Source organism: Gavia stellata, chromosome 10 (assembly GCF_030936135.1).
Source record: "Gavia stellata isolate bGavSte3 chromosome 10, bGavSte3.hap2, whole genome shotgun sequence".
NCBI lineage: Eukaryota > Metazoa > Chordata > Aves > Gaviiformes > Gaviidae > Gavia > Gavia stellata.
In genome coordinates this window covers 19,997,952-20,010,476 of record NC_082603.1, presented here as the reverse complement: position 1 = coordinate 20,010,476, position 12,525 = coordinate 19,997,952, and the positions used below count along the sequence as shown (strand labels likewise).

General features: G+C 46.9%; 1 protein-coding gene across 1 annotated transcript in view; it reads right to left on the bottom strand.

Annotated features, from left to right (window-relative positions):
- The window catches only part of DDAH1 (dimethylarginine dimethylaminohydrolase 1), a 57,663-nt gene extending 45,373 nt beyond the window's left edge, over positions 1-12,290 (bottom strand). Inside the window, exon 1 of the mRNA XM_059822170.1 lies at positions 11,985-12,290. Within this exon, the coding sequence (XP_059678153.1) occupies positions 11,985-12,290 (306 nt within the window). The remainder of the gene's footprint in view (positions 1-11,984) is intronic.
- Positions 12,291-12,525: the final 235 nt, after the last annotated feature.

Sequence of the window (12,525 nt, the reverse complement as noted above, 5' to 3'; positions counted from 1 at the left end):
TACCTTTTCTGCCTACACTGCATTTCCAGAATGGGTAACCCGAACCTCACACAGCATTTCAGGTCCAGATGAATAATCAAGTTCAGCCCAGTCAAAAAAAAGTGGCCTTTCAGCAACACTGGAGGTATATAGCATTTAAAACAGTTTTGGAAGTGCTCATCTAGAAGGGACTGTCCTAACCCAGAGCCCTGTGGTCACAGCAAGCTGGTTGTTTTACTGTGTAACAATAAGGTCACATCCCAGAACAGGAGGATTAACAGAAATGCTTGATTTAAGGATCATAAAAATGAGACTGCTAGATGGGACTACTGAAGCTCCATTTTATATGGATTGGAGTTTCACAGTTGGACTTGCCAGCATCAGTGAAGATGTGGCATCCAGCATGATGCATAAAGTGCTGACAAGTGCTCTCCCCTACATAGAATGTCAGGTCACCCCCCCCCCGCCTTTTCTTCATACCAGCTTTGACTGCGTATCTCTTCTAGCCCAACTCCTGCCCTGACTACTCTTCCTGCATTGGTGGGGTTTTACCTTTCAGACAGTTTCCTTCCTTAAAACCAGTTCAGATCAGTCAAAGGGATCAAGAATTACTAGACAAATATCAGTAAGGCCAACAGCTGAGTAATATCTGCCTGATTTCTTCAGAAACTACACTAAACCCAGTTCTTCGCACACATTTTGAGCTGCTGCAGCCAGGAGGAATGTGGAAAAGTGTCTATCACAACCCTGTGCCGCTGCCATCTCCTCCTCTAACACCCTCTACTCCAGGAGAGCACATTTGGAAGTTTCTGAATACATGTGGCTACAAGAGTCACCCCATATCACCTTGCAAAAAAACCAGGCAAACTTGTAGAAGACTTCAGTGTTTACTGGAAAAATGCAGGTATCCAATTCATATCATCCTCCATCAGTATCTATTGTTTCTATCAGCTTCTATTTGCCTCTCAACAGCACTGCTCATTTCAGCTCTTGCTACCACACTTCACTAGCACAGGCACTAGTATTCCCATCAGAGGCTTGTAACAGATATCAAGCCTTGAACTGGTGCATTAAACTTCAGTGAATACCTAGTGATTAGAACAGCCCCACCATCTCTCCTCTGTACAGTGCTAGAAGAACATGAGATACTTGAGATTCATCACTTTTACTGTTTTAAGCACAGTCATGACAGGCGCACTCAGCCATCTGGGTAGGTGAAATTCTCCAAAGCAGTTGTACTGTTTGCAAAATTAACTCCTGTAGAACTGCTAAATGTTTCTCACCTTTACGGAGAGGCATGGTCTGGAGTTTACTGCTAAACTTTTGAAGTATTTTAAAAAACATAGCTTGCTATTTCTGGAGAGCAGGCAAAAAACTAGCTCCATCTCTAAAATATTTGTCTTTCTAGCTTGGGTTTGCATGGAGATGACCATCACCACAGCTGCTGGTCTGTGGCTCAAAGGACATCAACAATACTGAAGTGCAGAGACATACGCACAAGTCGGATTCTTACCCTGTAAGATCACCCTTTGTGAGGTATGGGAGTCAGCTTCCCTGACAGTTCTTACATTAAGCCTCAGAAAAAGAAGAGAGAAATGCAAAAATCAATCACAACACTGCCAATAGTGTCCAATTATGTGGCAGTCTTGTTTCAGTTTGCTTCAGCAGCCAGCTGGGACTGAGCTGAGACAGATGATTTCATCCTGCCAGAGAACTTCAGTTGGCATCCGGAGACAGACATGGCTCGCCAGTTCCTTTACTATTAACATAGATAAACCTTCCAGAAACAAATTATCACAATTATTTTAAAGATAGTGCCAAATACTGAACTCTACTGAGATGAAAATGAGTTCTGCAAGTCTTGAACAAGCTATTTTTGAAATACTTGTTCAGTTTTGCTATTGGCTGAAAATGAGAGGAAAAATGGCACATTACAGTGTGATCAGCTGACTTATATGTGATCAGTGGCCTTGAGTGAATGCAAGACCTGACTCAGGTGCATCTTGGCCATAAAACATTTCATTTTAATTTTTTTCTGAAAGAAAAATTACTAATACTGCTAGAAAAGAGGAGGCAAGAAAAGAGATTGTCACCTGATGCTGTGGGTGCATCATTTATCTTCACCCTAGAACTGTGACTGCCCAGATTCAGAAGCATAGACACTGTTTGCCCGGGCTAATCTGAGCTGCTAAGCTCACAAAATACTCAGCGTAAGTGGAGTATTGCAAGTTAAAGCTTGCTATATGGTCACTTCCCACAGCATCCTCAGTGGAGTCATGCTGTGTCTGCAGCAGAGGCCAAGTACCTCCTCCAGAGAACCAAGCAAGGGAAGAATAACCAGTAATATTGGTACAAATTAAAAACTGCATGTGCTTATTTTAATAAAAAAGTCAGTGTTTAGACCAGGCACGCTTGCTGAAGAGTTGCACGCCCTGGTCACCTCACCAAGAGGGACAATTGGAGGCAGTGAGTTTAAGGACACATGTTCTTGAATTAGCATCAAGGTAACCACACTGCTTTTAAATGCAGCATTAGGCATTTTGTATAAAATAATCAGGACCCTAGAACTGGAGGAAACTTGACAAGATACAGCATTGGGGCAACAAGTAAGCACAATGAACTTGGCACCAGAATGTGGAAAGTACTGTCCTTAAAGCCAACTGCCAGAAGGTCCTGCAAAGAAACACAAACATTTAAAAGATAATGGGAATAAAAGATGAAGGAATATCTGTTCCACTCTGTTATATACGTAGCTAGACAAATAGCATTGTGTAAAAACATGAGACATGTCTCCTCCTAGAAAGTGGAGTAAAGGACCTTGAAATAAGCATTGCATCTCTTTTCAAGACAGACTGCTTTACAATAAAAGCTGTATGTTAGCTAAAAGACCTGGCATCACACTGCTCAGAAGAAATGCTAGATTGCTATATAAACCTATAATGCATTAGTTACTGAAGAGTTTAGTGGAAAGGGAAATAATTGAAGTGACAGACGGACACCTGCACACATTGTATTACCCAGCAAGCAGCTGCACTTGCCTCAACCACAGCACAGCCCTGCCATAGGTGCTGTCAGAGGTGTGCCCTGCCAGTGGAGATGCCATCCCAGCTCCCATTCTTCCCATGGGAAGTGCAGTACAGCCCAGCAGCACTACAGCCTGCGCTCTGCATGGGAGCATGGTGGGCAGGGCACATCAGGATCCTGGCCTGGGTGACCAGTACACAGGGGCTATGGGACACCAATCCGGAGACATAGAGGGCAAGAGAGGGGCTCAACTGGAGAGACATGGGACTAGAGATGAGTTTGCAAGTAGAAGCAGGTGGGAGGCAGAGGAAGGAAAATGAAGATATGTGCTTCCATGCGTGTGTGTGTCCTGGCACAGAACTGGGAGCAGCTGCTGCTTGTGCCATTGGTACAGCGTGGTAAACCTCAGCTGGGGACTTTGCTCTCTGTACCAGAGCATCTCAGAAGCCAACAGGCAGAAGCAGAGCACGCAGGAGTTCTTCTGCGTCACATGCTCTGCTCCACCACTCTGGAGATGCTGTCAGATCCAGCACTGCAGTCTACATACCAACCCTCTCTTCTGCAAAGTGTGTAGGGAGTTGCAGGCTTGTATGGCGCATGGGATTAAAAAACTATCCGGCAACCTACACTGGGGATGTTACGAACCCACCTTTGAATCTCAAAATCAAAATTCCAGCAGTGACTGTGGTAAACTATTTTTTACAATGTTTTTAAGTGAAGCAGTTACCAAACATTTAGGTTCAATTTGAAAGTCTGGGCAGAAATCTCTTGGGGAAGGAGCAGAGTAGCTCCAAGCCTTATAACAGAGCAGCAGAAAAGGCTCTTTTGACTTTTTTGTGGAAATGCTTATGGTTATTTGGAACCTTTAACCACTTAGCATTTGCACTGAACCGTAAGCTCACCAAGGGCTATTTATCACAGCTAAAGGAACAGTGATTAACAGAGTACAAAAGCTGATATCAGGCTTGCACAATAATAAAACAGTATCCACAGGAGATTAAACAACAGGCATTTAATTTGGGTTCTGCCCTTTTTTAATCTTCTGGTCAGCAACTTGGATATTCCTGAGAAACTTGACATTGCAATTTAATAACAAGGTCTAAATATTGCCTCTGCTAGAAAAGCATGAAACTCAAGTTGCTCCTAGACTGTCCTTAAAGATTGTTTTACAGTTCTATAGATAGAAACCAATTACAATGAATATAGTCCACTTATATTGATCTGACTAGAAGCTACTTCCTAACATTTTCATTAAATCTGTGATCACAGAAGCAAAATTGAAAATGAAAAAATACAGTTTTTGGCATAGATAATTCGCCCAAAGTGTCAGTCCTATTAACGTAGGGTCAGAGCTACATCAGCAACGAACTTTAAGACTGAAGAACCACCTACCTGAACCAAGAGGCAGCACTTAAACTGCAAAGCAGATGGAAGCAGCAGAGCCACAGAAACAAATCAAACTGCTTTTGAAATAGTCTGCTTTAGGAGGCTAAAACATCCCTTCTCGTGTCTACTGATAACTACCATTACACAGACTCCTGATACAGCTCTACCTGATAGTGGCTGAAGAATTGTTTTTTAAACCTCTCAATACTGTTTAAGAACAAAGTACTGTTTAAGAAACTCTTCTCCTCTACTGTGTGCTTTTCAGTTAATTTATATGCTACTACCAAAACACTGAAAATAAAAGCTAATGAAACATATTAAAGGAAACACTGATGCCTTCTGTACCCCATGATGGGCATCACCCGTTTGCTCCTGGAGAAAACCTCGAAGTGACACATGCTTTGTGGAAGATCATTGCATTTGGTTCTGCCAATTATATGCTCTGCAAAAGACAACTAAGAACCATGTTAAAACTCAGGTATACATCTTATCTGACGTCTGACCAGTATTTCTTGACTTGTTTTCAAGTTGAAAGTAACACACTGACAGTATCTTACACACTTTTACTCTAATTTTGAGGTTAGACTGAGAAGATGGTGAAAAGGATAGGCTAAAGGAGAATGTATATTGCTCAGTGTAGAATGGGGAAGGTATTCAAGAAAAACCATCTGACAAGAGAATGGAAAGGTACCTAGTGCCATTCCTAGTTTTTGTCAACCTTCATGTAAAGCTTTTGCCCATATTTACTCACCTGCTGTTTTAAGCGCTAAGCAATGACACAGTGGTAACCTCTGTGCTTTCTATCATAAGCGTTCTAGGCAGAACACCAAAGTTAGTCTGTAACATCAAGGGTAAAGCACAGTAAAGACACACAAAGGCATCAGTGCAAACGTACAAGACCTCCACATTTTGTTGTGACAGTTTAAAGAACTATGAATTCTTTTAAGTAATAAAGTGTTTAATCTCTTGCCTCTCTAGTGATCAGCAAGCACTAATCCTACATGGAAATGAAACAGATCTTTGCCCATTGTGCAGAGAGATGCTGGTTTAAGTGATTAGTCAGCAAATACAGGTTCTTTTGTACTAGTATGTGCTATAAAATAAAAATCCCATAACCTAATTAGGCTCAGGAGCTAGCAGAGCCTTGAATCTGTTTCTCCTGAGCCAAGCTTTTCTATTACTCTGCAACAGACATCATTATCCTACAGAACTGTCTGGGTCTACAGAGGGAGTGGAAGAAGTGTCTAGCATTTAGCAGTAGCTATGTAGTATTACCTGAGACTATGCAATACATACCTTACTAAACTCTTTTTGCCTTCTGTTGTCTCAGAAACCTCTGCCAACTGGCCTAAGAATAATTCCTGCAAGCAGTGAGCTGCATCTGGGACTGCAGCCCAGCACAGGGTGCAAGCTCTAGTTCACATATGGCTGTACGGCCCTGCAGAAGCTGTACAGGGTGGGAGGGCGGTGGCAGCTGAGGGTGCTCAGCACTGAGGAGCAGGTTACCTGGCCCAGCACAGCTGGAAGCTCTACCGAAGCACTGCTGTGGACAAAGGCCTGGCACCCAGCAAGCAGATTCAGGAAGAGGCACCCAGAGATGCTCAAAGGCAATTAAGAGGCTTCTTCAATGCTTGTTGAGAGGATGGGATTTGACAAGCATACTCCTTTGCTGCTCATCCCCTGTCCTCACTGCTGAAGGACTGTCTATCCTCCTACACCACAGGAATGCAGCCCCACAAGTTGTCCCCAGTGGGTATTGGGGGGGGTGGGGAATAACAATACTCTTGGGTAGAAGTTTCCTCTTCACAACCAAGGAATGAACCACAGTGATCCCTTCTGCAGCAGCTCCTGAAGCTTTCCCAGCACCAGCTATTCTCCCTTGCCTATGCAGCAGCTAAGAGGAGGCCAGGTCACTGTGGGTGCATTCTGCTGAGCTTTTGGGTTTCCATCTGTGCATAAGCACAGAAATAGTGGAAATGCTGTTTTGTGCTATCCCAAGCATATTCAAACAACTTAGGCAGTAGGAGCAATGTGCTGATGAGGGCTCTTCTCAGCCACTAACCCTGTTGTGTTCAGAAGGTGACTTGAAGAGTTTATACTAGAGGAATAAACAACTGAGAACATACTGCTGGAACAAAAGGTGCTGGAACTGGCAATCTGATCAGCGATCACAACATTTCCATTTGAGTTACTCAACTTAAACATCAAGCACACTGGTGACTGCACACAGCTAAACAAAACACCAGCTTAGCCGCATTAGCTATCTACCTCTGGCTTAGTTCAAAAGCCTTTACCTTTCTGCCAAATCCAAAACTCGCCAGAAACTATGAATTTTAAAATAAGTTCAGAAGTTGATAACACAGAAACATAATGCCTTGAAGTAAGTCTGACCTTGCAAACAAATTGTTACATGCATGACTAATTTTTCTACTTTACTAAAAAAATACTGGGCTCTTTCCCAGTACTGACTGAACATGACCAAATTTAATTCAACTCTTTTTTCTCCCTACAATAACTTGGAGCAAGAACAGACATAACCCTAGGTTTTATTTTGTTTTATTCCAGACAGACAACCAGTAAGGAATCCCATTGTGCAGGAGGGGTAAGCAATAGTGTCTATAAAGCCCGAAAGCTTAACCAATGCTATTAAACTACTGCAGAAATTTGCCTGCTGCATACAGTGTTACAGTAATTGATGACAAGCCTTCTTAATAAGGAGTCTAGTCAGTGAAAGAACATGCTGCATCAGTTCTTAAATATTGCATTATGGGTTTTCAGTAGCATGAAACAGGGGAGATGGAGACAGTGCTGCTCAGTTCACACATCTGGTAGACAGTTTATCAGGAGGCACAATGCACCTGAAACAGCACGGCTCCAGCTGCATATTCAACCAGGCTGTTGTCTTTGGGATGCACCTTGGCAGCCCCTGTGCCCTTCAGCTTTCATTGGTCTGATGAGGCTTCAAAGTCTGACCTACCACATGCCTCTTGGCAGGTCTCCTGGACACAAGCTCTCCCTCTATTAATTCTTTGCAGAAATGGTACCCTACAACCCTGTTTCTCCCATCCCTTCCTTCCTCCACTGCTCCTGCCCACTCTCTACAGAAGTCCATTAAACAGTTAAGCAATCAGCAAGACAAGCCTGGCTGAGTCCTGCCTTACAGGGAAGCTCAGGTCAGGAGTGCATGCTCAGGAGCTGGGCTTTACATTAACTGGGTTAAGCCAAGCGTACAGCAACTGTACTGCTAAAATATTCATGCGTTTGCACTTACATTACATAAAAAGAATAAGGGATTGCACTTTGAGAAACTGGTGCTGTACATAGACTGCATCCACCCTCTTTCCCTTTGTCACCCAGTTGACTGTACGAGTGACAATGCCCTACAACAGCCTTGGTTCACTTTCACACCAGGCTGACCAAGCCAGCTGAGGCAGGAGTACTGCCTTTCAGAGGCAGCATGAAGAAACTGGTTTCACAGGGCTTCATCCTTCTGATTTTCTAGCAGTAGATCCATCAGACCAGAAGCCATCCAGATTTAATGACTATCTGCTGTCCCGACAGTGAAGATTTCATGGCACTTCAACTGACAAATGCCTGACTCCATGTATCCTAACGTACAACAGGTTTCATGCTCACAGAATAATTCAGGTTGGAAGGGACCTCAGGAGGTTTCTGGGCCAACCTCCCACTCAAGGCAAGGCCAGCTATGAGAACAGACCAGGTTGATCAGAGCTTTATCCAGGTGGCTCTTGAAAACCTCCAAGGATGACAACTGCACAGCTTCTCCAGGCCCTCGTTCCACTGCTTGGCTGTCCCCACTGAAAAGCCTTCTCCTTATACCCCATTAAAACCTCATGCTTTAAGCTATGCCTGTTGCCTCTTGCCCTCCCTGCCACACAACTGAACAGCCTGGCTCCATGTTCTCGGTAAGATGCAGTCTGCAAGTGCCAAGTAGAGAGGGTAACCACCTCTGTCAGTCTACTGGTTCTGCTCTTGTTAACACAGCCCAGAATCCTGTTGGCCTTCTTTACTGCAGGGACACACTGCCGGCTCATGGCCACTGCGATGCCCACCAGACCCCTCCAGGGGTTTGTCTGCAGAGCTGTCCCCACGCACTCAGTCCCACCTAGGGACCCTTCCTTCCCTCGGGCAGGACTTCGCGTTTGTCCATGTTCAACTCCATAAGGTCCCCGTGGGTCAGCCCCTTCCCCTCAGCCTGGCGAGGTCTCTCTGAACAGCAGCCCGGACCTCATGGGTATTGACTCTCACCCCACCTCATCCCAGTTTGGGGCCATTCACAGCTCGATACAGATGCCCCCCCATCTCCTCCAGGCCACCAATAAAGACATTAACAGGACAGATGCTAGGACAGACCCCACAGCAACTTCACTTGCCACCAGCATCCAGGAATTATCTCAATGGGGAATTCAGAGACTGAATATAAACCTCAGAAGAGACATTGGGAGGCTGCCGACAGCCACCCACCAGGATGAACCGGAGGGTCAGGAGCAGGTGCTGGGCTCCCTCAGCTCAGGGTGGCCACAGCTGGATTGCCTGAGCACCTGCAACCTCCAGAATCAGGGCTGGAGGCAGCAAGAGCAGAAGCAGCTCTGGCTACAACAGGAAACACCCTCTCAGGAAGCTACAAGAAACACTGCTGCTTATTGGGGGGCTCTTTATGAAAGCAAGGTTATCACAGATGTTTGCCAGGATGCCAAGGCACATGCCAAGCCCTCCACCACAGCACGCAGAGCCCTGGGCAAAGTAGTCATATAACATTTCTGCTTTCCAAAGCCTTGACCATCTTACAGCTTTCAAGATGACATCCTGCTCACTAACCACTCAGACGAAGCAGACCCACTAGGTATAAACACAACTGACTCACAGTCACCATGCCAGGGAGGGGAGGCCGCCCTGGGGGCCCCTCAGATGCAAGAGGGACCAAGAGCAGCCAGGCATCATCCCGCAGAAACGAGCATCTTCTCCCCCTCTCTGCAAAGCACTGCTGTAATGACGTTCGCAGGAGGAAGAGTTTTTGTAAATAATTAAGAGCTACATGTTCAGAGAAGCACTACACTGCAGTGGCATGCATTGTTATAGCTTTAAGAGGATGTTTGTTCAATTATTTTTTCTTTTTTACTTCACAGAAAACTCAGGGCAGGGATTGCTCTGTCATTCCAGAAAACTAATAAGGTTCAAATTATGCTTCAAAGCTTTTTCTCTTCTCTTGATTCATGACTCTGCCTGGACAAGTCACCCAAGGAAAGAAGAAAATCTGTTCTGCTATTTCTAGTAAAAGTTTACTATGTTCAGGCTTTACTTCCAATCACTTCTGAACTACTCCTTCATGCAAAATAGGGAGTGCTGACCAGTAAGAAACCTGGTCTCAGGGCCAGCAGGCATGGGTCAAGCAAAAAACCCCTACAATATAAACTGAACAGATTTTGTATTACTTTCAAACTGACAATAAACTGTGTAATTCAATCATAAATTGTTACTATATACATACCCTGCAGCACAATTCTTTAATTTTTGTGGATGCTGGGCTGGGAAATAACATCTAATTATGGTTTAAAACAATTTAACATATTTAAGATGACAAAAGTAAATATGACTTCTTGTGGGTTTTTGTTAAAAGAAGAAAGGTTTGCTTTACCTGACTGATACTTATAACAGGCAGGATCAAATAATTTGGTGCTTAATTTGCTATTTTTAACCCCAGGAAAGGGCTAATGCTGTCAGGTGCTCACATCCAACACTGTTTTGCTCAAGGGTCCAGCAAGCCCTTTCTCTCTGCCTCACACATCACTAACTCTCCTCCATTACTCCTGCAACCTTGGGTTATGTCTCTTTGTCCACTACCTTTGCTGAGCCAGAACAACTAGAGACACTGAAGGGAGGAAGAAAAAGTAACCTTCTTTGTAGAGAGTAAAAGGTACCCCACAGCCTTTGCTTCCTTATTTCATGCTTTTTAGTTTCCTCATGGCACCTCAAATGGGACAGCAAATAGTTACAGCCACTCTCACATTCAGCTTTGCTGCTGTATTTTGTCTCTTGTAATTCACTGTGTGTTGGCACAGTTTGAGACCTCAAAATGGAAAAAACCCATACTGAGCCAGACCTGATTCCCCACATACACACACTTGTGAATTTGCACAATTTCTGCTTTGGGAGAAATCTCAGTTACTGAATTTGCACTTTGAGATATTTCTCCCACAGGGGAAAATTGTGCAAATGGCAATGGGAGTCACATAGCTACATACCAGTGCGTCATGGGAAGGACCACTGAAAACTCACTTGGACTCTGGCTGAGAAACAGCTGCTTCTGAGAGCAGCATATGGCAAACACACTTTACTCTGATGCTGTCACCTTTAAGAGCATTCAGATGGGCTTCAAAGAATAAATACACATGGGTACGCACAAGGAATTGCACATGTACAAGATCTGTGCAGTATCTCAGACTGTTACACTGTTGGACAAAATTCAAGTAAGCTTTTTTATTGCTAGAAGAAGGGCACTATATCAAAAATACCAAGTGGAGACACTCATCCATTGCACTCAATGGCCAAGAGCAGCTACTGGTATACCACAGCTAGTGGCCCAGCCCTGTCCCACAGGCACAGCAGGACATGCTTGCGGGTCACAAGATGAGCTATGGTACCAGAGAAGATGGGAACTGGCAGAGATGGGAAGAAGGTTATGTTACAACATGCTTACAGGAAGGCAGGTTGCCAGTGTAGTAGTGTTGCAGCTTCAAAGGGGGTAAGGTTTGTTTAATTTGCTACTCACAACTCACTGAGAAGGAGATAACTGGATGGCACTTCAATGCATGCAATGCCTAATGAACTCCTTTATGAATGGGCTAGGCATGTTAAAAAAAGTCCCAAGAATATCTGAAGTAAGGCTCCGGCAGCTGCACATCCTTCACACCTCTCTCCAACGAGACGGCCTGTGTCTCCTGTACGTCCACACACCTCTAGCCCACCGGGCCTCCAGTGGCTGCACATGGAAGGTGACATCAGGTTCAAGGGCATTCAGGCTAACACTGAGTGCACCAAAACCAACACCAGCTCTTGCGCACAGGCCAGTGGGTACAATTACCGGAGGTATCAGTAATGTGCTGCCTGAAACAGAGCTCAAGTTGAACATGCAACGAAAACAGGGTTTGGACTAAGCAGGGCTGCAGCATGGACGCAAACCTGCACACCCGACTGGCGATCCATCCCGCAGGACCGAGCTGGGCAAGTTCGCACGGAGCGGGACCCCGCGCTCCCCAGAAAGGATAGTCACAGTTTACGCCGTCCCCTTGTTTTCAGGAGCAGGAGAACACCGCTCTCCGATAAACCCCCAGCGCAGCCGCGCTCCGCGGCACCAGGGGCTGCCAGCCGGAGCCGCCGGGGCGGCAGCGGGAGGCCGGGCAAGAGCCGCTGCCCGGGGCCCGCTACGCTCCGCGAGCAATCCCTGCTGCCGCCGCCGCCCCCCACCACGCCCGCCGGGGCTGGCCGGGGGACACGCCCGGCGGCGCGGCCGCCCCGAGCCCACCTGCCCGGCGGGGACACCGCTCCAGCCGGCCCCGGCCCGGCCCCTACCGCACCTCCTTCCTGCGGCTGGGCGCGCCCGGGCGGGTGAGGAGCGCCGTCTCCTCGTAGACCACGGCCGCGTCCTCCACGAAGACGCAGTCGGGGAGGCTCTCGTCGGCCGGCAGCTCCATCACCTGCAGCCCCAGCTTGCTCCGCAGCACTCCCACGTACAGCTGGTGCTCCCGCTCCGCGCGGGCGAAGTCCACCTCGGGGCCCGCCGCGCTGCGCAGCGCCTGCCGGCACAGCGACTCAGGCAGCGCCCGCACCACGGCGTGCGTGCAGCGCCCGAAGGCGGCGGGGCCACCGCCCAGCCCGGCCATGCTGCACAGCGGGGCGCGGACAAGGCAGGGACGGGCGGCCGCGACCGCCGCCGCCGGCCCTGGCAGCTGATAAAGCGCCGCCCGCGGCCCGGCCGCGCCCCATTGGCTCCCCACCAGGCACATTTCCATGGGGCCGCCGCCAAGCGCGCTTCCATTGGCTGGCGGCAGCGGCCGCGCCGCGCCATTGGCCGCCCCCCGCAGGGCGCCGCTTACCTGTGCGGCGGGCGGGAGCGGG